General features: G+C 37.2%; 2 protein-coding genes across 22 annotated transcripts in view; one reads left to right on the top strand and one right to left on the bottom strand.

Annotated features, from left to right (window-relative positions):
- Positions 1-40: 40 nt before the first annotated feature.
- jmjd7 (jumonji domain containing 7) overlaps positions 41-26,170 on the top strand; it is a 59,368-nt gene continuing 33,238 nt past the window's right edge. For 5 of the 19 annotated variants that reach the window (XR_011006885.2, XR_012392708.1, XM_073927222.1 and 2 more), the window contains exons 1-7: positions 41-294; positions 1,484-1,637; positions 6,611-6,864; positions 7,307-7,363; positions 11,417-11,512; positions 11,642-11,718; positions 20,241-20,400. Coding sequence is in view for 7 of the 19 variants with exons in the window: in XM_073927222.1 (XP_073783323.1) it covers positions 246-294; positions 1,484-1,637; positions 6,611-6,864; positions 7,307-7,363; positions 11,417-11,512; positions 11,642-11,718; positions 20,241-20,400 (847 nt within the window). In the remaining 12 variants the exon portion in view is untranslated. 19 annotated transcript variants of the gene reach the window in all.
- On the bottom strand, positions 12,570-17,803 carry LOC137488072 (uncharacterized). 3 transcript variants are annotated; one of them, XM_073928208.1, is made up of 4 exons: positions 16,913-17,803; positions 15,273-15,419; positions 15,042-15,136; positions 12,570-14,981 (listed from the first exon to the last, which is right to left on the bottom strand). In XM_073928208.1, exons 1-4 carry the CDS (start codon positions 17,217-17,219, stop codon positions 13,893-13,895), a joined length of 1,638 nt encoding a protein of 545 aa, XP_073784309.1. In that variant the 5' UTR covers positions 17,220-17,803; the 3' UTR covers positions 12,570-13,892. The 3 variants fall into 3 exon arrangements, with proteins under 3 accessions (XP_073784309.1, XP_073784308.1, XP_068070631.1); XM_073928207.1 differs by having other exon boundaries at positions 12,570-15,136; positions 16,892-17,803; XM_068214530.2 differs by having other exon boundaries at positions 12,570-15,136.

Here is a 26,170-nt window from a genome sequence, read left to right as displayed (position 1 = left end):
ATTGTAAGCGTATGGTCACTTGTGCGCATGAGCGGAAAACAACTGTCATTAACATCAAAACAGTCGAGCATGTGTGAGAAGTGCTTGAATTCTCAGTTATTCTCATTATTAGTTCAGTGTTTGGTTTTTCGCTGTGTTTAATAGTTTGGCATGAATAGAATAAAGTACTGTATGAGTATTTTGAGCTGACGGAGGCTTGTGATAAATCAACAGATACTGATATATAGAAACATGTGGATAAGGATATGGATGAAGTTAAAGAATGCTTGAGAGATTTTCCTAAAGAGGCTCGGGGTGAGTTTTCACATTTTTTTACTTATATAATACATAATCAAACGTACAGACTGAATGACATATAATTTACATTGAAATAAAAAAGTTACACTGAATTAACGCACCAAATTATGTCAAATACAGAAACATTGAACAACTGGTTGAATTTTACAATTAAATGTCTGCCTTATTATCATATATTAATTGTAATAACAATTAAAATTATTTCCTGACGAATAGCTAAAACTAAATATAATTTACATTAATAAAAACTATATAAACATTTAAAAGCTAATAAAAATTACAACATATCCAAATGTTTAAAACTGTATGTATATATATATATATATATATATATATATATATATATATATATATATATATATATATATATATATATATATATTTGGAAGATGGAAAATAAAATCAAGCTATTAACTTAAATAAATAATCGTAAAATCTCCACAATGTTAAAATCTAGATGAAGACTTTACACAAGCATTTTATAAAATACAATAAAATCTTAAAATTGTATTTTAGAATAAACAGACAGACATAATATCTATATCATAGGTCTCAAACTCAATTCCTGGAGGACTGCAGCTCTGCACAGTTTTGCTCCAAACCCGATCAAACACAGCTGATCCAAATAATCGGGCTGTTTAAAAGCTGTGTTTGATCAGGGTTGGGGCAAAACTGTGTAGAGCTGCGGCCCTCCAGGAATTGAGTTTGAGACCTCTGATCTACATAGATAATATGTATATAATGTACACTGTGTAGACCGAAATATATGTTGCCAGAAAATGTATAATAAAAGTAATGGCTAAATCTCACATAAATGTGTAAAAATACTTTATCTCAAGAGTAATAAAAGCTATCTCGGAAGACTAAAATAATCAGTAATTTATATTTATTGCAGAATAATTGCAAAAGTTGTTTATAAAAGTTAGATAATTTAGATAAAACAAAACATTTACATAGTCTGAATAAAAGTTTGTAATCGTTAAATATATTACTAAATGAACTAAAACTAAATATATTAAAATATAATGCTTTAATAAACTTATATAGATAGATAGGTAGGTTGGTAGGTAGGATGGAAGGAAGGAAGGAATGAAGTCAGACAGCTCTAAAAACAAATATTTTCCTTTGTGCAAAATATGTTTTTAAGTCACAAACAAAAAAAATGGTGTCTTGTTCTTTCTCACAGAGCTTTATCTTAATGATGCAGTGCCATACCTGGACGAGCCTCTGTCTCCACTTCAGTTTTATCGCGACTGGATTGGCCCCAACAAGCCTTGCATCATTCGCAACGCTTTCAACGATTGGCCAGCTTTGTCTAAATGGAACCCCACATATCTCCGGTTAGCCAATCAGATGATCAGATCAGCCTTCTCATGTTGCTGCAGTATTTATTGCAGTATGTTGAAGTATTTACAACTGTAACACAATACTGAATATGGGATGGGGATTTCTTTTTACGCACCATTCCAACGGTAAGATCATTTGCTTCCAAATGCTGAAGCAAATGATCAGGCTTTGATTGAAGATTATCAAAACAAAACAAAACAAAAATCAGTGGATTGACATGCTTGGATTAATTATTTACCTTAGGAATAACAGTTTGGCTAGCAAAGTAGACATCGTACATTTTGATGTCACATGGATTTAAAGTACACATGAAATCAAAACTAACCATATGATTTTGTTAGCTCACATTGCAAGTTTTGTGGTAAACAATTCATCTCTGCATGTCATTAAGAAAAAAAAACTATTGTTTGCACTTGTAATCTAAAATTGAAATTTGAAAAAGCACTTCCTGTTTGTTTTCAGTTAAATTCTCAGATTGAGGGCTCTATTTTAACGATCTATGCGCAAAGTCATTATTAAGGGCATGTCCGAATCCACTTTTGCTATTTTAAGGACGGAAAAATACGGTTTGCACACTGGCACATGGTCTGTGATAACACAGGGCTGAGTGAGTTATGGCTGTGTTTTGAGCATAACATGCATTAAACCAATCAGAGTCTCATCTCCCATGCCCTTTAAGAGTCAGTTTTGCCACGCCATGGAACGTTTTCTATTTACATGGCAGACCGAACGAAAAAACTGGAAGAAAGTGAAAAAAACTGAACGCTTGAAGATCGAGGATAAAAAACAAGCCTCTTTCAGGATAAAAAACAAGCCTCCTCTCTCATTCGGCCTCATTATTTTCTCTCGCTCTTCACTTTCGTATGCTCTCCACTGAAGACATCCACTAGTCTACATATTTAATTTAGTTTGTTAAGTGCAAAGATTTGTTTCAGAACTATTTCTGAATGCTATTTCTGAATTCAGTTCTAATTTCCAGCAAATGAATAAATGAACAATAATAATAAAGTGTTGTCAAAAAACGGAGTTATATCCAAACACACATGCTATTCTTATGCCCCATATGGTCCAAAACCCAACAGGCGAACAAATCTACACTTGTTTTTATTAAAACAAATATAAATATGCATAAATAAATAAGACTAATAATAATAACACTATACAAATGCAAATAGTTATGAATAAAATGAAAAAAAGCCCCCAGAGATGAAGAAGGCATGGAGGTAGCGGTTGATATATTTATGTAGAAAATGATAATTTTTGTAATATTTTAATCCTTTTTATCTTTTTTATTTCTAAAGATATTTGTGTATTGCTGTACATCGTGTGTGTTTTAAGTAATACGTAAGCGTTTAAGTCGCATAACCAGAGATGGTAAAAGTACACACATCCTTTACTCAAGTAGAAGCACAAAAAGTAAAGTACAGCCTGAAATATGTACTCAAGTAAAAAAAGTACCCATGACTGCTACATGTTTTCGTATCAATAGGTAGGTAAATATCCGGTTTCCCCCCATGTGTCATCATCCTGTCGCAAATTCACTATATTCATCATGAAGTTTTGCGGCTGTTGGATCAAAAACAACAGCTGTCATTTATGTTCATACACTCTAAAAATAATTCTGTAGAGCTGTATATCTATATAAATAATGTCTTATGTTTTACGCTGAATTCTGTCCAAAATATATAGAATTTGTTTAATTTTATTCATTCATTCATTTTCTTGTCGGCTTAGTCCCTTTATTAATCCGGGGTCGCCACAGCGGAATGAACCGCCAACTTATCCAGCACATTTTTACGCAGAATCCCTTACAGCCGCAACCCATCTCCGGGAAACATCCACACACACTCATTTACACACACGCTCATACACTATGGACAATTTAGCCTACTCAATTCACCTGTACCGCATGTCTTTGGACTGTGGGGGAAACCGGAGCACCCGGAGGAAACCCATGCAAACGCAGGGAGAACTTGCAAACTCCACACAGAAACGCCAACTGAGCCGAGGCTCGAACCAGCGACCTTCTTGCTGTGAGGCAATAGCACTACCTACTGCACCACTACGTCACCCGTTTTTTTAAATTTTATGTTTAATATATTTAATATATCTTTTTATTGAATATATTGAAAAAATATTTTCTTTTGCTGAAATAAATACTTTTCCTATTTGACTGCAAATCATCTTTGCCTTTCTCATAGTAATCTTCATAAACTACCCTACGTACGGTGCATGATAGCCTTGGTTGAAAAAGCCGCGCACTGCAGCACGCAATTAAAAAAATAAATTGACTGCATCAAAAAGGCATAAATGATAAGAAATAATATAGATTGCGCCACTAAACACATAAAAACGAAAGTAACAAGCTCGATTTAAAAATTTAAGAAGTAAAAAGTACAGATATTTGTGTAAAAATGTAAGAAGTAAAAAGTTGTCAGAAAAATAAGTTGTGGAGTAAAGTACTGATACCAGTAAAATCAACTTAAGTACAGTAACGAAGTATTTTACTTTGTTACTTCTCATCTCTGCGAATAACTAACGCCCCTTTGCTGGATTTTAGACCTGGTTTCAGCTGGTCTTTATTGTATATGCCGAAGTATGCTAATAGGACTTTTAATTTGCCAATAACCTGGGTTAAGGGCTTCCGGTGAACTGTATGCCAATGCAAAAATTGGCGTGTTTAAGGTCAGTTTTCTTTAAAAATCAGTGATCTCCACTGGTTGAGTTATATCTGATATAAAGTGGGTCTCAGATTGTACAAGAAGCACTGCATTAAATGACATTTTTCCCCGCCATGTCTTTAAAATATGAGCATTTATTTTACCCCAGTATATTCAATGGAGCTTCTGCTCTAGCCTGTCGATTCTGAAGGGTGCATGCGAGTAACTTTTGTCTGGTTTTACGCTTGAACAACCAAATGAATGCCAAAGTTTATTTAACTGATTGTATTTTAATTGCATTACAACAGGGTTTTTCAAAGTCTAAGACAGTGGGCCTCCCTTTTGACACAACTTATCCATTGGTGCCGTCCTCCTCCCAAACACACACACACACACACACACACACACACACACACACACACACACACACACACACACACACACACACACATATATATATATATATATATATATATATATATATATATATATATATACAGTATACATAAAGACACAGGCGGATGTTAGACTGTTAACTCACTTTTATCATCATTTGCATGAAAGTGCAATTATTTACAGAGTAATAACAAGTATTTTAATATAACGTTTTTAAAACTAGGATGATGGTTCAATATGAATAGAACAGATCCAAAAACTGTCCATCCCAGTCAAAACAGTCGAAGTTGAGCGGGTCTCATGCTGTCATTAGCCAAAATATCTTGACAAACCACACATAAAGGTTATGGTTCATCAGCTGGTCCTGTCCACGTAAATCCTAAACTCAAATACTGATCATCATATCGTCGTCTTTTGGGTTTAAGCCCTGAACTTGAAGGCTTTGAATCGGGGGGGTCTCAGAAACCGATCCATTGTATTAGCAGGCGTATACCTGTATTGGTGGTCTTGCCAAACAGAAGCGAATTCACAGCTATGGCCTTCTGGGTAAAAAAGGTTTTCTTATTTTTGACATATTATTTTTTTAGCTTTGTTTAATTAAAACAATTAAATATAATAAAAAATACATATAATAATTAAACTTAATATTTATATTTTTATTATTTAGTATTTTTCCCGCGCATCCCCTGACATGCTCTGCCGCCCCCCAGGTGAGGCGCGCCTCACACTTTGAAAACCCCTGCATTACAACATCGATGCTGTTAAAGGAACTGTATAAAATGGAAAAAATTTCACGATAACAGGTCACCGGAAGTTTATCAGTATGGAAACAACACTAGCTCGGCATATACCTTATTGCGCAGTCTATTTTAGTTCCTCAAATTAGCAAAGTGCCAACAACAATGCACCTTAACATAGGGGTGTCAAAATTAATCGTTTCTTCAATGCACCGCGATGCAGACACGGACAATTCGGTATTGGTTCAGTAATAATCATAACCGGTTATTACTGATGTCATTTACCTCATATGCGCTCTGTTGCGAGGGAGACGATCGCGAGTATTTACAACGCTCTAACTACTTAATACTCATGAACTGTGCACAATTTCACTGTGTGTGTTTGAGAATGAAAGTAGCCTACCCCATCTCTCTCTCTCTCTCTCTCTCTCTCTCTCTCTCTCGCTCTGCCTCTGTCTCTCTCTCTTTCTAACACACACACAGTGGCCCATTTGACTTGCTGGCGTGACTTTTCTTTTCCTCTCGGCTGTTTTACAGCGTTACTTTTGGATACAGAAACGAGCGCGTGTCAGCAGAGTTTTCTCCACCGTGTCTATCATAGATCAGCTGTGAGATCGCCCCTGCCGCTTATCATTCATCTGAAGAGCGCAGCGCGCAAGAGCCAATCGCAACCGTTTTTGTTGAGGGTGTAACCAATGGATTTGCTATTTAAACAACATGGCTCAAAATAAGAAAATTAGGGTTTGTGTGGGTCTGAAAATAGCAACACATCTCGCCAAACATGTCTTGCGTCTTATTGCGCTGGGTGTATGATAGGATCCTATGTCTATCTGAGGTATTGGGCGGGGCTAACATACTTAACCACGCCCCTCCATCTGTCAGTTTTAACAACAAGGAGAAATGGTGAGGAGGAAGTATCTGTTAGGTTGTAATAACTCTCCCCAAACCCCTTTCCCGATCATTCTGAATGAAATGCATACTTTACTACATCCAATAAGCTTGCAGTAGAAAAAAAAAACAAGCCACGCCAACTTTTTTCTCATTTAATATTATTAATAAAAGTTTCTTTAGGAGCTGCATGACAATATAAAAAAACAGTCGCAGCTTCCAGGTCATGCACATTTTAAATCCTGAAAAATGTTTACATTTAATTGTTCTGATGTGTTTGCGCAGAGAGAAAGTAGGCTCCAAAGTCATCAGTGTGGCCGTGACTCCAAACGGATTTGCAGATGCTGTGAATGGGAATCGCTTTGTGATGCCAGAGGAGCGTCAGATGAGCTTCTCCTCTCTGCTGGATATTGTGGAGGGAAAGATAAAGAGCAGCGCTGTGTTTTACGTTCAGAAACAATGCTCAAATCTGATGGAGGAGATCCCAGAGCTGACAGGAGACGTACAGACTCATATTCCCTGGATGAGTGAAGCTCTGGGTCTGTCCACACAACTTCAATTTCCTTCTGGATGTGTTGATTTATGGTAAAATAATTTGTAAGGGGGGTGGCACAGTGGCTCAGTGGTTAGCACTGTCACCTTACAGCAAGAAGGTCCCTGGTTCATGTCCCGGCTGGGCCAGTTGGCATTTTTGTGTGGAGTTTGCATGTTCTCTCCATGTTGGATTTCCTCCAGATGCTCAGGGTGAATTGGAATGAATTGGATGAACTAAATTGGCCTTAGTGTATGAGTGTGTATGGGTTTCCCAGTACTGGGTTGCGACTGGAAGGGCATCCACTGCATAAAACATATGCCAGAATATTTGGCGGTTCATTTCACTGTGGCAACCCCTGATAAATAAAGGACTGAGCCAAATGAAAATGAATGAATGAATAATGTATGAGGTGGATTCTGACATGATCTTTTTTGTCTTTCATTCAGGAAAACTTCCAGATGCTGTGAATTTCTGGCTTGGGGAGGAAAGTGCTGTCACATCAAGTAAGTTTCCTTATTGGATAACATAAAATACTGAAAATGTCAGGCCAGTGCTTCTCAGCCTCAGAAAAATGTGTATTAAAATGAGCTAGAAATTAAAAAATACTAAAATTTATTTTAAGTCTTAATGAACGGAAAAAAAGCATTTTATCAATCTCTACAATCCGCTTGTTAAGTGGTGATGTGTTTGTGACGTAAGTAATACTGTTTCCGGGTCCAAGCCGCCATTCATTTGAGTGGAGAAATCATTCGTTTATGATCACGTTTTATTCCTATCACACATTAAAGTTAATTTTATATAAAATCAAAGTGAACACAACAATCTCTTGGCTTGCTGCATAACAAATACCAAAAATTTAGCAATTTATAAAAAATGAATCACTTTCTGGGCATTGGATATTAGGCATGGACATATACTGCGATCGTGATTTTCGAAAGTATTAAATCGCTTTGTAAACGTTTATTAGTACCATTTCATGAGTCTCCCCATTCAGTTGAATAGAGCGCTTGGACCCGGAAGCCGCTTTGCGTGACGTCACACTTAACAAGCGGATACCTTATATATAATATATATGAAGAGTTTGCATGCAAAAACCTCCAAGTGCCGTATTGAATTTTTTTTTTACAATGAGTATTTTTCTCATCCTCTTATGTTTATGTTCAGCTATTTATATTAAAAGTGATGAAAATAATTTCAAAGACAAGTGGTACAGGGGCCTGTTTCAGAAAGGAGGTTAACTGAAAACTCAGAGTATTTTAACCCTGAAATGAAAGAAACTCTGGGTTTTGCGTTTCAAAATGGCAGGTTTGTTAAACTCGAGAAAGCAGGATAAGTCAAGCCTGTTTCTGAAAGAAAGGTAACTTTAACTCAGAGTCAGTTACTGTGGTAACTTACTCTGTGAATCTAACCTGGTCAGAAGCAGGTTTTATTCTCTAAACTCAGAGTTTCTGTCGGTCTCCTCCCCTTTTTTAAAGATGAAGCGGTATTTCTCGCCTTAGCCTAACGTTTCCACCCACCTATTTTTATGCTTATTTTGGATACGTGCATAAAAACGATTGATAGAAACGTCATGATGCACATAACTTTTTAAAATATGCATAAAAAACGAGCATAACTGAGTAGGATAAACTTTTATTCGATAGAAAATGTGCGCATAAACTACGATGGAAACACTTTTACTGAACAAATTACAGTATGTACATTAAAAAAAGATCATGATCATATGATAATGAAAATGTGTGTAAATGAACAAACCAGCAGGCTGAGCACACTGCAACATGTCTTAAATATTGTTTTAGTCATTCTAAAATGCCTTAACTGTTTTAGTATTAGTGTATATTATTAATTACCTCCGAACGTCTGGTGCGTGTCAAGAGTCTCCGCGTCTCATGGCTTCAGACGCCCCCACGTGTTCATTGTGTTTCAGCATTGTCTTCTGACATCGAGGCGCAAGTACATTAATTAGGCTAAATAAAGAATTAATTGACGCAGCTTCTTCTACCACAGTAAATTCTGTTTTTACTGTTGATATTTGGTGCCAGTTTAATCAGGAAGTGACCATTTTTTTCTCTTTGACTCGTTGGATGGAATTTTATTTGCATCTTTTATGCAATATCCAGTTTTGCACATACATTTATGTAATATACTTGGATGGAAACATAGCTATTGCCTACATTTTAGTCACACACAGAAGAACTGTACGAGAATGGCTTATCCTTTTTTTAATAAATAATTAAATTAAATTCACCTTCGACATGCACTGTAACTAGATTAATGGGATTATTATTCTTTCTAAAAATTATTTTTAGTACTGCTTACCTTCTAAATGTTATATTAACCTCTATCACTTGATCAATAAAAAAGGCAGACACACAAGTGCACTGTTAAATCATTTAAAACTAATAAATGTATAAAAAAGTTTAGAAAAAAAATATAAACGTCACAAATTACATTACTTATTTTATTATACTTAAATATTTAAATACTTAAAAAGTGAAATTACGCATTAACTTGAGCAGCTGTTTTCCCACGCTAACTGTCTCTTCTTCACTGATGGTTGCTTCTTTTCAAATATATACGGTCATATTTGCTATAACTTTGCATGAGAACATCAAGTTCAGCTGGAGAAAGAAATGGTGATCTTTTATATTAGATATTGCCATAGTCACTCGTAATGTCTGCGCTCCAATGATAATGTCTTTTTAAAGTCACGGTGTGCGCGCTTAACTCTGAGTTGGTCTACTCGAAGTTGATTGACCTAACTCAGATCAGCTGTTCTGAAACGGAAAACTCAGAGTTTTTAATCTCTCGGTAAATCAACTCAGAGTTCAAGTTTAAACTCTGAGTTGTTTGAACCTCCTTACTTAAACAGGCCCCAGGTGAATTGGGTTAGGCTAAATTGTCTGTTGTGTGTGTGTGTGTGTGTGTGTGTGTGTGTGTGTGTGTGTGTGTGTGTGTGTATGAATGAATGAGTGTTCGGTGTTTCCTATTGATGAGTTGCAGCTCGAAGGGCATCCACTGCGTAAAGCATATGCTGGATGAGTTGACAGTTCATTCCGCTGTGGCGACCCCAGATTAATAAAGGGACGAAGCCAAAAAGAAAATGAATGAATGAATGAATGAATATTATGTACTATCATCATGGAAAAGATTAAATAAATAATTAGAAATTTGTATTATGTCTAAAATCGTGTTGAACAAAATCACTCCATTTGACAGCACTTAGGAAACAGAACATTTTGCCGGAGAACTAATAATTTAGTCTTCAACTATGTACACTCACCGGCCACTTTATTAGGTACACCCTACTAGTACCGGGTTGGTCCCCGTTTCGCCTTCAGAACTGCCTTAATCCTTTGTGGCATAGATTCAACAAGATACTGGAAATATTCCTCAGAGATTTTGGTCCACATTGACATGATGGCATCACACAGTTGCTGCAGATTTGTCGGCTGCACATCCATGATGCGAATCTTCCGTTCCACAACATGCAAATGGGCTCTATTAGATTGAGATCTGGTGACTTTGGAGGCCATTTGAGTACAGTGAACTTATTGTCATGTTCAAGAAACCAGTCTGAGATATTTCACACATTATGGCATGACGCATTATCCTGCTTGAAGTAGCCATTAGAATAGGGGTACACTGGAGTCATTAAGGGAGAGACATGGTCAGCAACAATACTCAGGGAGGCTGTGGCTGTGACACGATGCTCAATTGGTACTAATGGGCCCAAAGTGTGCCAAGAAAATATCCCCCACACCATTACACCACCATCACCAGCCTGAACCGTTGATAAAAGGCAGGATGAATCCATGCTTTCATGTTGTTGACGCCAAATTTTGACTCTACACTCCAAATGTTGCAGCAGAAATCGAGACTCATCAGACCATTTCTAATCTTCTATTGTCCAATTTTGGTGAGTCTGTGTGAATTGTAGCCTCAGTTTCCTATTCTTAGCTGACAGGAGTGGCATCCAGTGTGGTCTTCTGCTGCAGTAGCCCATCCGCCTTAAGGTTCAACGTGTTGTGTGTTCAGAGATGCTCTTCTGCATACCTCAGTTGTAACAAGTAATTATTGGAGTTACTGTTGCCTTTCTATCAGCTGGAACCAGTCTGGCCATTCTCCTCTGATCTCTGGCGTCAACAAGGCATTTGCGCCCACAGATCTGCCGCTCACTGGATATTTTCTCTTTTTTAGATCATTCTCTGTAAACCCTAGAGATGGTTGTGTGTGAAAATCCCAGCAGATCAGCAGTTTCTAAAATACTCAGACCAGCCCGCCTGGCACCATCAACAATGCCACATTCAAAGTCACTTAAATCACTTTTCTTCCCCATTCTGATGCTCGGTTTGAACTGCCGCAGATTGTCTTGACCATGTCTACATGCCTAAATGCATTGAGTTGCTGCCATATGATTGGCTGATTAGAATTTTCAGAGCACTTGGACAGGTGTACCTAATAAAGTGGCCAGGGAGTGTATATAATGGATATAAATCCATTCATTTATTTACTTGTGAGTGAACTTATTATAATTGTTATTTTTTTATCTGCAGTGCATAAAGATCATTATGAGAATCTATATTGTGTGATTTCTGGACAGAAAGAGTTTGTTTTACTTCCTCCGACTGATAGACCTTTCATACCGTATGGTAAGAAGACCTTCATCAATATAATATAATACTATTATTGTGCTAATAATTATTGAAAATGAGTAGTTTTTAATATTGAAATGGCCTCAGGAGGACTTTTTTAGCATTGTATTTTCTTCCTCTTCACAGAGCTCTACCAGCCAGCAACATACAGACAGAAAGACGACGGCACCTTTGAAATAGTGGATGAAGAAAACTCACCCAAAGTAAATGTTTTACGGTTTTTCTCAGTCGCTTTGGTGCATTTCTTACAACACTATTTACATTTGCACAACAGTTAATGCATTTCCTAAAACAATTAGTCTTTTGTGCACATCATAGTGGCAGTTTCTCATTCCTTCCAACAAATTGCAGATGCTTTTGATCATGCATCAATTGCTTTCATACAACTCTCTGCTGTTTTATAACATTATCATTTGCTTATGTCATGTCAGTCAAAATTAACTAAACTTGTGAATGCTGAATAGTCATTCCATATAAAACTAATAGTCCTCCTTTCATTGCTTGAGTCATCAATATAAAAAAACTTACAGATGCCACAAATCTAATACCTTTAGAAAAGAAGTCCATTCACATTAATATATAATAATATGCAAACTAACTATACCTGTTACAATTTAATAATAGTCATAGGCCATACTCACACTAGGTACAGTTGCCTCGAACCGGGCCAAAGCACGCTTGTCCCCCCTCCCGTCTCCCCAGACGGCCCGCGCTCACACCATATCGGGCCTTGGCACGCTTACGTCATCGTTGCTGCGCTGTTCAGTGAGAAGCGCTCTCTATGGCAAGCCTTTTTAGCATTTAAATCTTTGTTCTAACTCCATAAACATATTCAGAGATATCTCTAATTATATTTTGACTAGTCATAATTATAATTCCACTACTCAGAATGACAATTAGAGATATCTGCAATTACAATTGTACTAGTACAAAATCAGATTGGAGATATCTGCAAATATATTGTGACTAGTCATATTCCTTCATTGACTTCCGTTGAAAAATATTTGCAGATATCTCTAAATGAGTTTTGATTAGTCACAATTGTAATTAGAGATATCTCTAACTGAGTTTTAACTAGTCATAATACATTTGGAGATATCTTTAATTCGTCATATTTAGAGATATTTACAAATATATTTGAAGATATCTCTAATTAATTTACTAATAGTTGAATTACAGTTGTAGATATCTTGAATTGGATTTTTGACTAGTCAAAATTCATTTGGAGATATCTCTAATTACAATTGTGACTAGTCAAAACTCATTTAGAGATATCTGCAAATATTTTCATAGTCAATGGAGGAATATGACTAGTCAGTCATAATATATTTGCAGATATCTCCACTCTGACTAGTCGAATTATAATTATGACTAGTCAAAATATATTTAGAGATATCTCTCAATATATATTTATGGATAGTCAGAACAAGGTTTAAATGCTAAAACGGCTTGCCATACGCTCTCACCCAGTAGCACAGTGGAGATTTCTCTAGTTATATCGTTTCAGTCGTTTGATATGCAGTTGCATGCAGTCAAATATTTCGCCAAACAGTCCTTAGGGATGCGGGGACACGCAGTCAGATATTTCACCGGACAGATCCGCCACTTTTGGCGCTCATAAACAATCATAAAGCCCTCGTGCTGCAGGAATGAGGAGGTCTGCTGAAGGCGCGCAGCTGTCATGCTGTGAGGAGTTCTCGTCTTTAATAAACTACGGCAGTTTGCGATCACTGAACAGTAAGAATGATTAATAAATCCATATGAAACAGCCCCTTAAAAGTCACGTCTCGCTTTCAGTTTCGGGCTTTGGCGCGTTTTGCACTCACACACAAGCGTACCGCGCCAAAGCCCAAGTGAACCGCGCTCAGGCACACCTCTTCCAACCGGGCCAGGGCCGGCCAAGTGAACCGTGCTTGAGCCCGATTCAGCGCACTCACACTTCTCAAACGATCCGGGAAACGGGCCTGGGCACGGTACGGATGGCATAGTGTGAGTAGGCCCATAGAAACAGTCAGTGGCCTGTGATTCTAGTAAAATGCTGTAATATTGAAAACTTAAGTCTTAACTTTTTAGCTATTGTAAAGTAGGTGAATATTAAACGCATTACCATATCCCCTCTTTCAGGATAAAAAGGGGAGAAAGCATGAAAATAAATTAAGTGGAAGGATGACGATAAAATTTTGCAACGTGTTTGTTTTTTAGAACTTGCAACACAACCGAAACGTAATTCAACACTTTGGAAACAGACAATTGACCAAATAAACTCGACACACAGAAAAACAAACATTTTTTTTTTGTACAACAGACATTTATTTACATTCTTTTACATCTCCTCATTCTCCACCATCAGAATAAAAGGTGACAGTCTTTCGTGCTCTTAAAGCTGCCTCCGCATTGGAGCAGGTCTGGTGTGGGACAGATGACTTCTGTCACTTTTGTGGGGATCTGGATTCCTCCACCTCTTCTTTTCTGCATTCTCTTTCTTATTCTCTGTCTTTTCCTTCTTCACTTCTTTTAATTTGCCCCAACCAGCAGAATAAAAGCTTGTCGTCTTTCCTGCTCCGCCTTGTAGTCTTCCCTGCTGCCTCCACACTGGAGCAGGTCTGGTTTGGGGTTTTTGGTGATTTCGGTCACTTCCCTTGTGGGGATCTGGATTCACACACTTCTTCTCTGCATTCTCTTTCTTTTTATCTGTCTTTTCCTCCTCCCCCTCTGTGGAATTTTTCCTTCGCCTCCTCCTCCTCCTCTTTTTTACTTTCTCTTTATTCTCCTCCTCCTCCTCCTCCTTCTTCTCCTCCTCCTTCTTCTCCTCTTCTTTCATCTTGTGATTTCTCCTTCTCCTCCTCCTCCTCTTCTTAACCTTCTCTATGTTATCCTCCTCCTCCTTTTCATCATCCTTTACTTTCTTTTCCCCCATCTTCTCCTCCTCCTCCATTTTCACTATTAAAGTCTTTGTGCTGGATACCCTTCTGCTTACTGTTTTCTTTTGTCTCTCCTCCTCCTCCTCTTCCAGCCTCATCTTTTCATTCTCCTCCTTAATTTTCAGAATTATAAACTTTGCCACTGTTATCTGTCTACTGATCTTTTCCTTGAGTCTCTTCTCCTCCTCCTGTTGTTTGTTTTGCAACTTTTTTAACTTGCTTATTTTTAAGACCACATATTTGCTTTTGCCCAGTTCAGGGATGTGGGGAACAGTAGCGATGGATTTCGACTTCCACGTCGGCCACTCGATCTCCTCCCGCTGCTCATCGTCCACCATTGTCCACCCATCATCAGTCTCATCCTTTATCTTTTCTTCCTCCGTGAATTTTTTGTTCTCCTCCTTTATCTCCTCCTCTTTCTTCATATTCTCCTTCCTTTCCATCCTCTCCTCCTTAGTCATTTCCTCTTCCTTCTCTATCACCTCCACCTCTTCCATCATCTCTTCCACCTCTTCCATCACCTCCTCCTCCTCTTCTATCACCTCCTCCTCCTTCTTTTTTATCTGTTCCTCCTCCACCATCTCCTCCTCCTCCTCTTCTATCACCTCCTCCTTCTTCTTTTTTATCTGTTCCTCCTCCACCATCTCCCCCTCCTCCTCTTTCACCATAATCTTCTGCTCAGAGATGTCATTCTCATCATCTGTTGAAAGAGAAATGTACACATTGTACAGTCATTTTCAAGGAGACATTAAACTCCAGATAAGTGGAAGTAAAAATACAGCTTGTTTATAATATTATAGTCCAAAAAAGATGTAGATGCAAAAATGATCATTTACCATCAGAGCATGGTTCTGAGCTGAGAGTACTGAGCTGCTCTTTCCTTGCAGTGAAGCAAAACATCCTGCCGACAGCTCTAAAGAAAGAGGCAATCCTGCTCTTCTTCTTTTTCTTCTTCTTATTCTTCTTCTTCACTTTCTCCCCATCTGTTATAAGAGAAAAGATTGCACATCTCATATATATCCATTATGAACATTCACCAAAATCCAAGACAAACAAAAGCTTAGTTTTACTAAGGGATTGGAAAGTAGAATTGTATCAGAAAAGCTGGAAATGAGAAATGACATTAATTTACAGGATTGTTTTATTAGGATGCACTTTAATGCATAGCCCAGTAATATTAAAGTGAATATTCACCATTTAATATATTATTAGTAAATATAGTAATATTTAATTTTCTCTAATTCAGCTGTTTCTGCAGTGTGTTAACCGTGTACCACAGTGATTAGCCCACTGATGTAATAATAGCTGTGTCTCATTTCAGAGGCTGCATTCAAAGTGTGCTGTGTCATCGTGTTGTGAAGAAGACAGTCTCATTTCAAACAAATTCGAAGGCCCCTTTAAAAGCAGCCTCCAAATGCGTCCGTTGTTTCCCAGGTATTAAAAAACACAATCTGTGGTTACAATATTCATTGCGAGCTGATAATGGCAGGACATGTTTAATAGAAATCTCCAGATTAAATGTATGAATTAGGTTTATTTTACTTGGATATCTAAACGCATGTTAAAAAACAAATAGAGTAGGAAATGTCTTACTAAAAAGTGATTATATAGACAATTTATGTTTATGTGTACATGTGTGGATCAAAGGAAATCTATTTCTAGCTTTTGTAAACCTTGTTTTGCCCTCAGATCGCTTAAACTAAGTTTTAAAATCACTTTGATAAAAGTCATTACAAATGTTATTATTGCTTATTAACCGTTGCCTGTTGACGAGATCTGTCCTCTGTAGGCTAAATCGTCTCATTTCAAAACACTTGATTTGGCCAATATCATAAATATGAACTAATAATGCCAGTAGTTATTATAAACAAATAATTATCACATTTGCATCCTGCTATAGCCTCTTCAGGAAAACAGCAATTCAACCAGCTGTCTATTATACTGTACAAACATTTACACATTTAAATATTTACCCTCTGCCAACATTAATTTTTATAATTGTAAGTACACTGCAAAAAATGCTTTTCTTGCTTAGATTTTTTTTTCTCGTTTCTTGTCTAAATATTTAAAATTTCTTATATAAAGAAGCATTTTCTAAACAAGCAAAACATATTGTCTTGTTTTGAGAAATAATATGCCAATATTAAGTGAGTTTTTCCTTAAAACAAGCAAAATAATCTGCCAATGGGGTAAGCAAATTAATCTTGTTTTTTCTTTTGATGTAAGATTATTTTGCTTACCCCATTGGCAGATTATTTTGCTGGTTTTAAGGAAAAACTCACTTAATATTGGCTTATTATTTCTCAAAACAAGACAATATGTTTTGCTTGTCTAGAAAACTCTTCTTGATTTAGGAATTTTTAGATATTTGGACTAGAAACAAGACAAAAAATCTAAGTAAGAAAAGCATTTTTTGCAGTGTATGTTATGTTGGGAAAACCCTGAATATTCATACCACAATGTAAATATGACTCACTACTGGTGCTGTTTATAGGTGTTTCGAGCTGCACTTTTTTCTGGCTCTGGGAGTTCTCGCAGGCTTCGGGGAAGGAGATCTTCTCAAGTTCTACTTTCACTCCGTCTTCCTTCATTTCAGCAACCGTTGTTGCAGGTTCGAGATCCAGTGTTGAGGATGTAGTATCTCTATCACACTGGTCGGCCATTAAATCAATTGGTAGAGGGTTTCGGGTATTCACCTTGAACCACTCAGATGTTCGGGGTTTGCACTCGCTGGACAGCTGGAATACTGTGAGGATTTCGGTCTTGCACCGTGAATCACTCATTGAACAGAGATGTTTTATAGCTAAGACAGCGATGAAACACTGGAAAACACAAGTATTCAAAAACACTGCAAAGCCAAAAGACACCACCAGTTCACTGTCACTTCAACAAACCAACAAGAGCTTCTTTAGGATGCAAGAATTCTTGTACACTTTGCAACATTCCATTCTTAGAACATGTTCTATCATCACTATGGTAACAAGGCATACACTAAAATGTTTTCTTTTAAAGTCAAATGACTGGGGAAACTTGCAAATGACATGAAAACGAATAAAATTCACTAAATAAATTGATTCAAGGCACAAAAGCAATTTTAAATAGTTAATTAATTAGCAATTGATACAACTGTAGACAAAGAAGCACAACAAATGAAACATGAGGGGTTTTTGTGAAACTCAAACTGCAAAACGGACATATATTGACTGAAATAATTTCTAATAAATTAATTTAAAATATTTTTCTTTAATGTGATCAATTCAGCAAAACATACTGCAAATATACATGCCATTCCCAAAAGGAAAAAATACTATAGTCATTTGTGTTTTCCAACACTAAACCACAAAGTCACGTTTGGAGTGCAACAACAATGCTCAAAAAAACAAAAATAAATGGAAGGGATTATCTTTGAACAGATTATATATATTTTTATTAAATCAAGATTTATAATAATATAATTATTATACTAATATAATAGAGTTTTGAATTATTATAATTCAGAATTAAGCTGTAAGGTGCAGAGCAAGTGTGTACAAAGTGTGTACATAATACAGGGAACTTTTAGGCTATTCAAAACGTGAATCAAAACAGTTCAGCTTAATTTATTAAAGTATAGCCATTATATTATATTATATTATATTATATTGTATTATATTATATTATATTATATTATATTATATTATATTATATTAATTATATTATATTATATAGGGGAAACACGGTGGTGCAGTGGGTAGCTTGTTTGAGCCCCGGCTGGGTCAGTTGGCACCCCATGTTTATGTGAGTTTCATCTAGGTGCTCCGGTTTCCCCCGCAGTCCAAGTACATGTGGTATAGGTGAATTGGATAAACTAAATTGATCATGGTGTATGTGTGTAAATGAGTGTGTAGGGATGTTTCCCAGTACTGGGTTGTAGGTGAAAGGCCGCTGTGTAAAACATATGCTGGATAAGTTGGCGGTTCATTCAGCTGTGGCAACCCCAGATAAATAAAGGGACTAAGCCAGAAGGAAAATGAAAGAATGAATAATATAATATAATATAATATAATATAATATAATATAATATAAAACTATATTTCTGAGAAAAGTTTGCTTAGGCGAATGAAGCGAACGGGAGGTAGCGTGAACTACAATTCCCATCAGCCTAGGCGTGGCCATCATCCTTTGCGGTCTGTTGTCACTACAGATCCAGTAATGCGGAAATGGAGTGTGTAGCTAGTAGCGGGGAAGAAAAAGAGCTGAAAATGATCAAACCTTAAGCGGGTTTTAAATTGGATGTTTGGAAGCATTTCAGTTTCTTTCTAAAAAGATATGAAAAAGGAGAAAAGGTGACAGACAAAGAAAAAAACTGTATGCAGGCACTGCCAGACTGTGATGAAATATAAGTCGGGGAATGCGACTAAAAACAGTTATGGGGACTGCAGAACACAGCACACTTGTTAGATTGATTCAGACATTGACTTGTACCGCAAGGAGACCTCTATCTCACTCATGGCTTGTCCTCTCAAGTGGTGGAAAGACAATGCACAGCGTTACCCACTGCTGTCAACCTGGGCCAAGTCATATCTCTGTCCCAGAAACTTCAGTCCCAAATGAGAGGGTTTTTTTATCTGTTGCAGGGGACATGCCCAGAGATACCAGCTTTTACCAGATTATAGTTATATGATAATTTTCCTTAAAAACCCATCTCTATCTAAGTGAATGAGTGATTAAATGTTGAATGTGATGAGTTTTCAACAATACTAAATTGAAACTTTATTTTTTTTATATGGTTTAATAGTTTTTTGTTATTAAAAATTAAAAATTGAAGTTCCTGTTTCGAAACTTACAGATAGATGGATGTCATTAATATGTTCAGTGCTAAGGTAAATAAACACTTTTGGCACTTTTTTCGAGTCTTTTCATTAGTTTTGTTTTTCCTGTAAATTATTCAATAAATACCGTACCGTGCCATTCATACCGAGGTATTACCGTACCGTGAAATTCTGATACCGTTACATCCCTAGTCATTACATACACAAATGTTGAACAAGAATCTGTCAAGCTAATTTAATAAAAAAATATTATATCTTTTTTTTTTTTCCCTGAAAATGGCTTCTATATTGAACAATTTGATGAATGATTTACAGACCTGTGTATGTTGTAGGTTTAGTTCTAATATGTACTGTAATATTGTTTAACAGTTGTGCACAGCTCTACCCAATGGAAGTTTATGTTTGTTGTAAATAAGGGTGAGTTTATTCTTTTGCACAATGCTGTGAATAAATTAGAATTGCAAAAAACATAAAAATGTGAAACACATTGAGTGTGTTGTTCTCTGATACCTTACTAAATGCAGTGATGTCTAACTTTACTGTAGTTTTTAAATGGCTGTTCAAACAGTATAAAGTGCTGTCTTGAGCATTTTCAGCAAGTGTCGCCAAAATCTGCATTTTTTGCATTGGAGAAAACTTTACAGAGTAAACTGTTGACTATCAGTGACTAAGCATTTGATTATCTTGTTCATAAACAATGATGTCAGGACTTTTCATCTTGATGACACTGCCACTTTTATTGACATCAATACTTGCTTTCGAGGAATGAGCTGTCGATTTTGAGCAAGAGACACACTTTTGCAGGTTTTCATCTAGGTTTTGCAGTTTGTACTAACTGTTTTGAGAAATGCATTAACTGTTGTGCAAATGTAAATAGTGTTGTGAGAAATGCAACAACGCCACTGAAAAAAACTGGAAAACATATTTTTGCTTGTTTTATAGGTAATCAGTGATGGTTGTATAACTTGTATTAATAAGTACCATGTCTGTCAGGTGCCATGGATCCCCCTAGACCCACTGAAGCCAGATTTCGAGCGTTTTCCCTCATACAGACATGCCAAAGCTCTGCACTGCACTGTTAAAGCAGGAGAGATGTTGTATCTGCCCTCGCTCTGGTTCCATCATGTGCGACAGTCTCACGGCTGCATAGCAGGTTAGTAATTTCTGTTCTGCAATTAATATTTCTGATCATGATTTTTTAATTTTGTTTATAAATGCACCTTTTGGTTACAGTTTATACGTTTTGCATCAACACAGCCGAAATGATCACAACAATTTTAATAAATTAAACAAGACAAAATTCATAATGGGTTAAATATGCGTCAGTGTCTGCGGAGACTTAAAAATATTACAAGTTTATAAATCAATTTAGAGAAATGTAAGGCCCATAAAAGGAATTAAATGCTAGGTATTACATTTTGTAACATCCTTGATCATACAATGTATAGTTGTCTGCTAAAGCCTAGTTCACACTACATGACTTTAAACATCGGCAGATCACTGTGCCGTTCACACTACATGACTTGATGCTGTGCCTTTTAATTGCTGTGGTGTTCACACTACGTGGCACTATGTAAATAATCCACAAGAGGGGGGGGGTCACACACTACATGATCTGACAGCAACTCGTTCCCCAACAGCTCAGTCAAAATACCTAACCACAGCCAATGAAATTTTGAGGGAGGAGCTGTCAAAAACACTATTGATACAACACTATTGGCTGCTTGTGTGCTGACATCACTGACAGCAAGGTTTAAGTGGATCGATGTGACTTTAACACTATAACTACAGAGGCGGTAAGAGAGTTTTTAATTCTTGTAATTTAATAACTCTTTGAAAACAAACTAGCATCCATAACACCCTGACGTTTCCTAAATATCTGTGTATTTCTTTCTAACATTGTTTTTTTTTTTTATTATTACAAAACAGTCAAGAACTGAGCATTTTACCTTGAACATATACCTTTAATTACCATATGGGTCAAAATGACTGCATGCATCATGTCTGCTGTGACTTTAAATGTGTGCCTTTTTGCCTCCTGCTAATATAAACATAACATTCTGATAGCAAAAACAGAAATTTACTTCAGATATTTATTTCAAAACATTATTTTCTGTGCCGCGAAATAGCTCCTGTTTGAAAGTAAAAAATGAAAGTGAGGCCTAGACCTTTGTGGGTGTTAGAAACTTTGTATGTAATTATAACGTCTTATTTGAGAACATGACCAGTATGGTAATTCTAATAATTACAGAATGGGGGAGGAGTCAGCCGGCTGCTCTGGAATATGCAGCATGCTAGATATTGGATTTTTGTCTGTGTGGTGTTGGCGATGCATCAGCGAGGCTCTTTGATGTGTTCAGTAGTTCACACATATAGACTGCTGAGCACCGAGCACCTGCAGATTTGTTCTTGATCAAAGCCCGATCTGTCGGCGAGCTTGTTAACTTTCAAATCGGGCTTTAAATCCTGTAGAGTGAACTAGGCTTAAAGTTACAAATTTTTGTAGATGCCTCTAATTTTATTTCACTTCAGATAGTTCAGCCTGTGATAAAAGAAATAAAACATTTTTGTCACATTTTTGGTTAAACATCTTTGTTACTCGAGTGTTTTTACATTTTACTAGGGTAGGTAAATACAAAACAGGCTCATTGCGGATACGTACCCCTGTCTACATTTCCGGAGACCACAAAATATGTACCCAGAGGTACTTCTGCATTTCATCTGTAAATCGCTACCTTTGACTGCTTACCTTCGTATGGACAGCTTTTCCAGTGTTAGCAGTTTGCCCAGTAGCTCCTCGCTTATGCCGATGGACTTGCCAATATTAATCGAGCGCAGCGGTGATGTTTGCGTGCGATGAGAAGTGAACCGTGAGCAGATTACCTGCATACAAAGCTGCACTGCACATATGCATTGTATGGAAAGATCTAAAAACCAAATAAACTCTTCTGAAGATAATATTTCCTAGAAAGATCAACCCCAAGTGTCATAATGAGCTCTGCTGTTGGGGTTAATAATGAAGTAAAATACAAAAAACCAGACAAGTGCTGCACAGGACAAATCAAATGGGTTCAGAAAGTCATGTTTCAAGAATGCAAGTCATTATTTTAGAAGATTAATTATCAATATTTGACTATTTCTCGAGATTGAATCCTCATAAAGGTCATAAAGTTCTCAGGAAGTTTCTTATGATTATGACTTGCAAATTGTATATATATTTAATGGCGTGATCTTTTAACCTGCGTCCAATCCTGGCTAACTTCCGGAAAGGTAGAGTAGCCAATAGCGTTAGAGAGAACAAGTAAACCAAGTCCCGCCCCAGGACTGACAAAAATCCAAAATGTTTCGCGCGAGCAGAGAGAAGAACCTGCGAGCGAGCGGAGAGAACTGATCGCGCGCGCGTGCTGTAGGCATGACCTCGCTCGCGAGAGCGTCCATCGTGCGCACAGATGATGATGTGAAGATCCCCTGTGCGCTCGCGTGCTGTAGTTTTCTCGCGTGTAGACCTGTAATCTGCTCACGGTTTACTTCTCCTCGTGCGCAAACATCACCGCTGCGCTCGATTAATATTGGCATTGATTTGCCGCCATAGATGTGGAGCAGAGTTGACATTGAAAGGGGGGTTAAAAGTCTGGGGAAGAACCGTTCCAGAAACCAGGTAAAACGAAAGCTAAAAGAATAAAAAATAAACAGGCTGAAAACCTTGTGGAATCATGCGACTGCAACTGCTTTTCATTTTCTAGATTGCTTTTGAAAACACTATCGGTTGGGTTTAGGGTTAGGACATCAACAATAAACAGTTATTTCTCACACCGATTAGGAAACTTGAATAGGCCTAGTCTACTATAATAAAGAAAATCCACTCTAAATGTAAAACGAAATAAATTGCTAAACTCTTGACGCATGAAAGCCTGCAGCCCACAACAAATGTGTAAAGTTATTGGCTATCATATTTAATAAACAGTTCACTAAGAATTTTATGTAATTTTACCTAGTTGGATAATGGAATATTAATCAGATGATGTCATTACACTGCTGTGCATCAGCCAATCATTGCATTGCTGATTAAGATTTGGAGGATCGATAGATCTGGCCTTCACAACACACACAGTGATCTCAGATCAGTTCATTCAGACATTTTAATCTGATTCGTGAACTTGTTTGAAAAAACCAAATTAGCCAGAGATCAGTTATCAAGATCAAAAGATCCAGGATCTGCCAAATCATCTTAGATCATTTTAGCAGGGTATGAAGAACGGACCCCTGGATATGTATCTGCAATAAGCCTGGGTTGGATAAATACAATAAGATACAAATCAAATAAACAGTGTTTTAGGGTTTTATAGTCTTAGCCTTTGTTTTTATAAATAATTCAATAAAGTTAATTGTTATTAAAGTTACAAGCGATACAGTTTCTTATGCCTGAATGCTTTTAGAATTATTACACAGTCACAGGCCTCAATAATTCAGACTCGACATTGCATATCCTGTGATGTGACTACAGCGATTGATCACATAGCGATATCCATGCTGAAATGATATATTGTGCAGTATCTGTACTTTAAGGGTGCGTGTCCACCGATTCTGGTTTTTTTTTTTCCACTGCAGAAATGCGGGCTCTTTTCCAATTGTCAATGTGTTTAAAAACATGTTGAGATTGACGTTTATTTTAAACACACACATAAACGCAAAGACCATTTTTTAAAGGTACACTCAGCGGCCGGCTGAGTCCCTTATTAAGGCAAGTCTTTTCACTTGGCGGCCATCTTTGAAACAGCTGTATGCTCGGGTGTTCTGTTTGAATGAGGAAACATGAAATTCTCCAAAGTTGCTCACCAAGCTTATAATCAAATTTAATATTAGGAATCACCAATGCAATTAAACAACAACTGTCTCTTTAGTTTTGCTTGTTAACATTCGAATCACACAAAATCAGCAAAAACTCAAGTCTGGTCTGAGACCCTGCTCTGGAGAATCCTCAGTCTATCCACTTGTTAAGTGATGACGTGTTGGTGACGTATGTAATACTGTTTTCAGGTCCAAGCCGCCACTCATTTGAGTTGAGAAACTATTTGTTTATGATCACTTTTAATTCAAAACACACATTAAAGTTAATTTTATATAAAGTCATAGGCTGCGTCCGAAACTGCCTGCTACTTAGTAGGTACTACATTCGAATTTAAACGTACTACTCGCCGTTAGAAAAGTACGTTCTATACAGTATGAATGTGAGCAATATGAATGGAATTCGGGCGTACCATAGATATATACACTAGATATCGCATAGGGACCCTGATCATGCGTCTATAGCGCCGCCACATTGGTACAGTGGTCCCAGGACAAATGTCATTCAACCGCACTAGTCAAGACAATGTTATTACGTGAAGATGCGGGACTTTAGCGCTGTCTACGGGTGTAGTAACGAGCAAACAAAGAAAACAAAGCACAAAAGCAGAACATTTCATAGGTAATATTACGTTTTTTTCTGTTTTTGTATGTTCTGAACTTTTGTGCTAATCAGGTAACGTTATTGATGATATCAGTCACTTACTGCATTCACCATACGGCAAAGCAGCTCCAACTCGCACTAAACACTCGGCTTATGCTAGTTTTGTTGAATAAAATCAGCAAACAATGCTAAAGAAATATGACAACGAGATGCTGCGCTGCCAGAAACTTGTATTATTGTCGGCTAACGTTAGAGAAGGAGTCATTCATAATGGAGATTCATTCACAAACGAATCACTCCCTCCGTCAGTATGAGAAGTGAAAGCAGGAGAGGAGGTGTGTTTCTGGACATGATTAGATCAAATTTAACAGGGAGGGTGAATAGTACATTTCTGTACACAAAAACACAAGCTTTGTCAGGAATGCCCGTGCGGTCACTGATCCATCAATGTAGAAAAGTGATGTAAAATTATAATTTTCGTAATTAGGAAAAAAAAATGACATAATAACATCCAGGAAAACTCCCGATCATAGATATATGTGTATATGTGTATATCTCTGGCTTTGGATGGCCACAGTCCTCCACTGTACCTTGGTCCCGCATTCATTTCAAAGGAGCGCTACCCTGTAGCAAGATGGCGGCGCTATTGATGCATTCCGTCCAATAGACAACAATAGGCCAGGTGACATCTAATGTATACATCTATGGGGCGTACTACATCCACCATTTTGTCATGGTCACGTGACCTACCTGCGTCAGTTGCGTCGCTTCATTTCCATTCATGAATTCTCTCGCGGGGCATTATAGGATAGCGCAGCGTGCATGGGATGCGCACTCCAGAATCTCGCTGGAAGTAGTAAGTCATCCAGGTACTTCTCACTTACTGATTTCCGAATTCTATGAATTCAGACGTACTACTCGGCTCCCATACTGATTTTAGCGTACTATATAGTATGGAAGTATGCGGTTTCAGACGCAGCCATTGTGTACGCAACAATCTCTGGGCTTGCTGCATCACAAATACTAAAATTTTAACAATTTATAAAAAAATGAATCACTTTCTGGCCATCGGATATTAGGCATGGACATATATATTGTGATCGTGATTTTTGAAAGTATTAAATCGCTTTGTAAACATTTAAAATTACCACTTCATGAGTCTCCCCATACATTTGAATAGAGCGCTTGGACCCGGAAGCCCCTTTGCGTGACTTCACACTTAACAAGCGGATAGCAATCACTGATTGGCTCCTGTACTAGAAGGCGGGGCTTTATTCGCCATATTGACCGTTACACTTTTCCCCATTTAAAATTATGAGTGACACGTCCTGTGTATTCTATAGTTTTTGTGGCTACAGAGCTGGTGTTTTAAAAACCTGACGTTTACATTGACAACAACAGAAAATAACGCTCATCTCACATTTCTGCAGCGCAAAAAAAAAATCCTTCGGTGGACACACACCTTTATTGTTTT

The sequence above is a fragment of the Danio rerio genome, chromosome 17 (genome assembly GCF_049306965.1).
Source record: "Danio rerio strain Tuebingen ecotype United States chromosome 17, GRCz12tu, whole genome shotgun sequence".
NCBI classification, from domain to species: domain Eukaryota; kingdom Metazoa; phylum Chordata; class Actinopteri; order Cypriniformes; family Danionidae; genus Danio; species Danio rerio.
Note: the sequence above shows the minus strand (reverse complement) of the source record. Positions and strands in the feature narration are given on the sequence as shown.

Coding starts and splice junctions, on each gene's coding strand:
- LOC137488072 (XM_073928207.1), bottom strand. CDS start 17,219: ATGAGTGATTCACGGTGCAAGACCGAAATCCTCACAGTATTCCAGCTG. Junction 15,420..16,891: donor TGAGTCATATTTACATTGTG/GTATGAATATTC, acceptor CTCTTATAACAG/ATGGGGAGAAAGTGAAGAAG. Junction 15,137..15,272: donor CTCAGAACCATGCTCTGATG/GTAAATGATCAT, acceptor CTCTTTCAACAG/ATGATGAGAATGACATCTCT.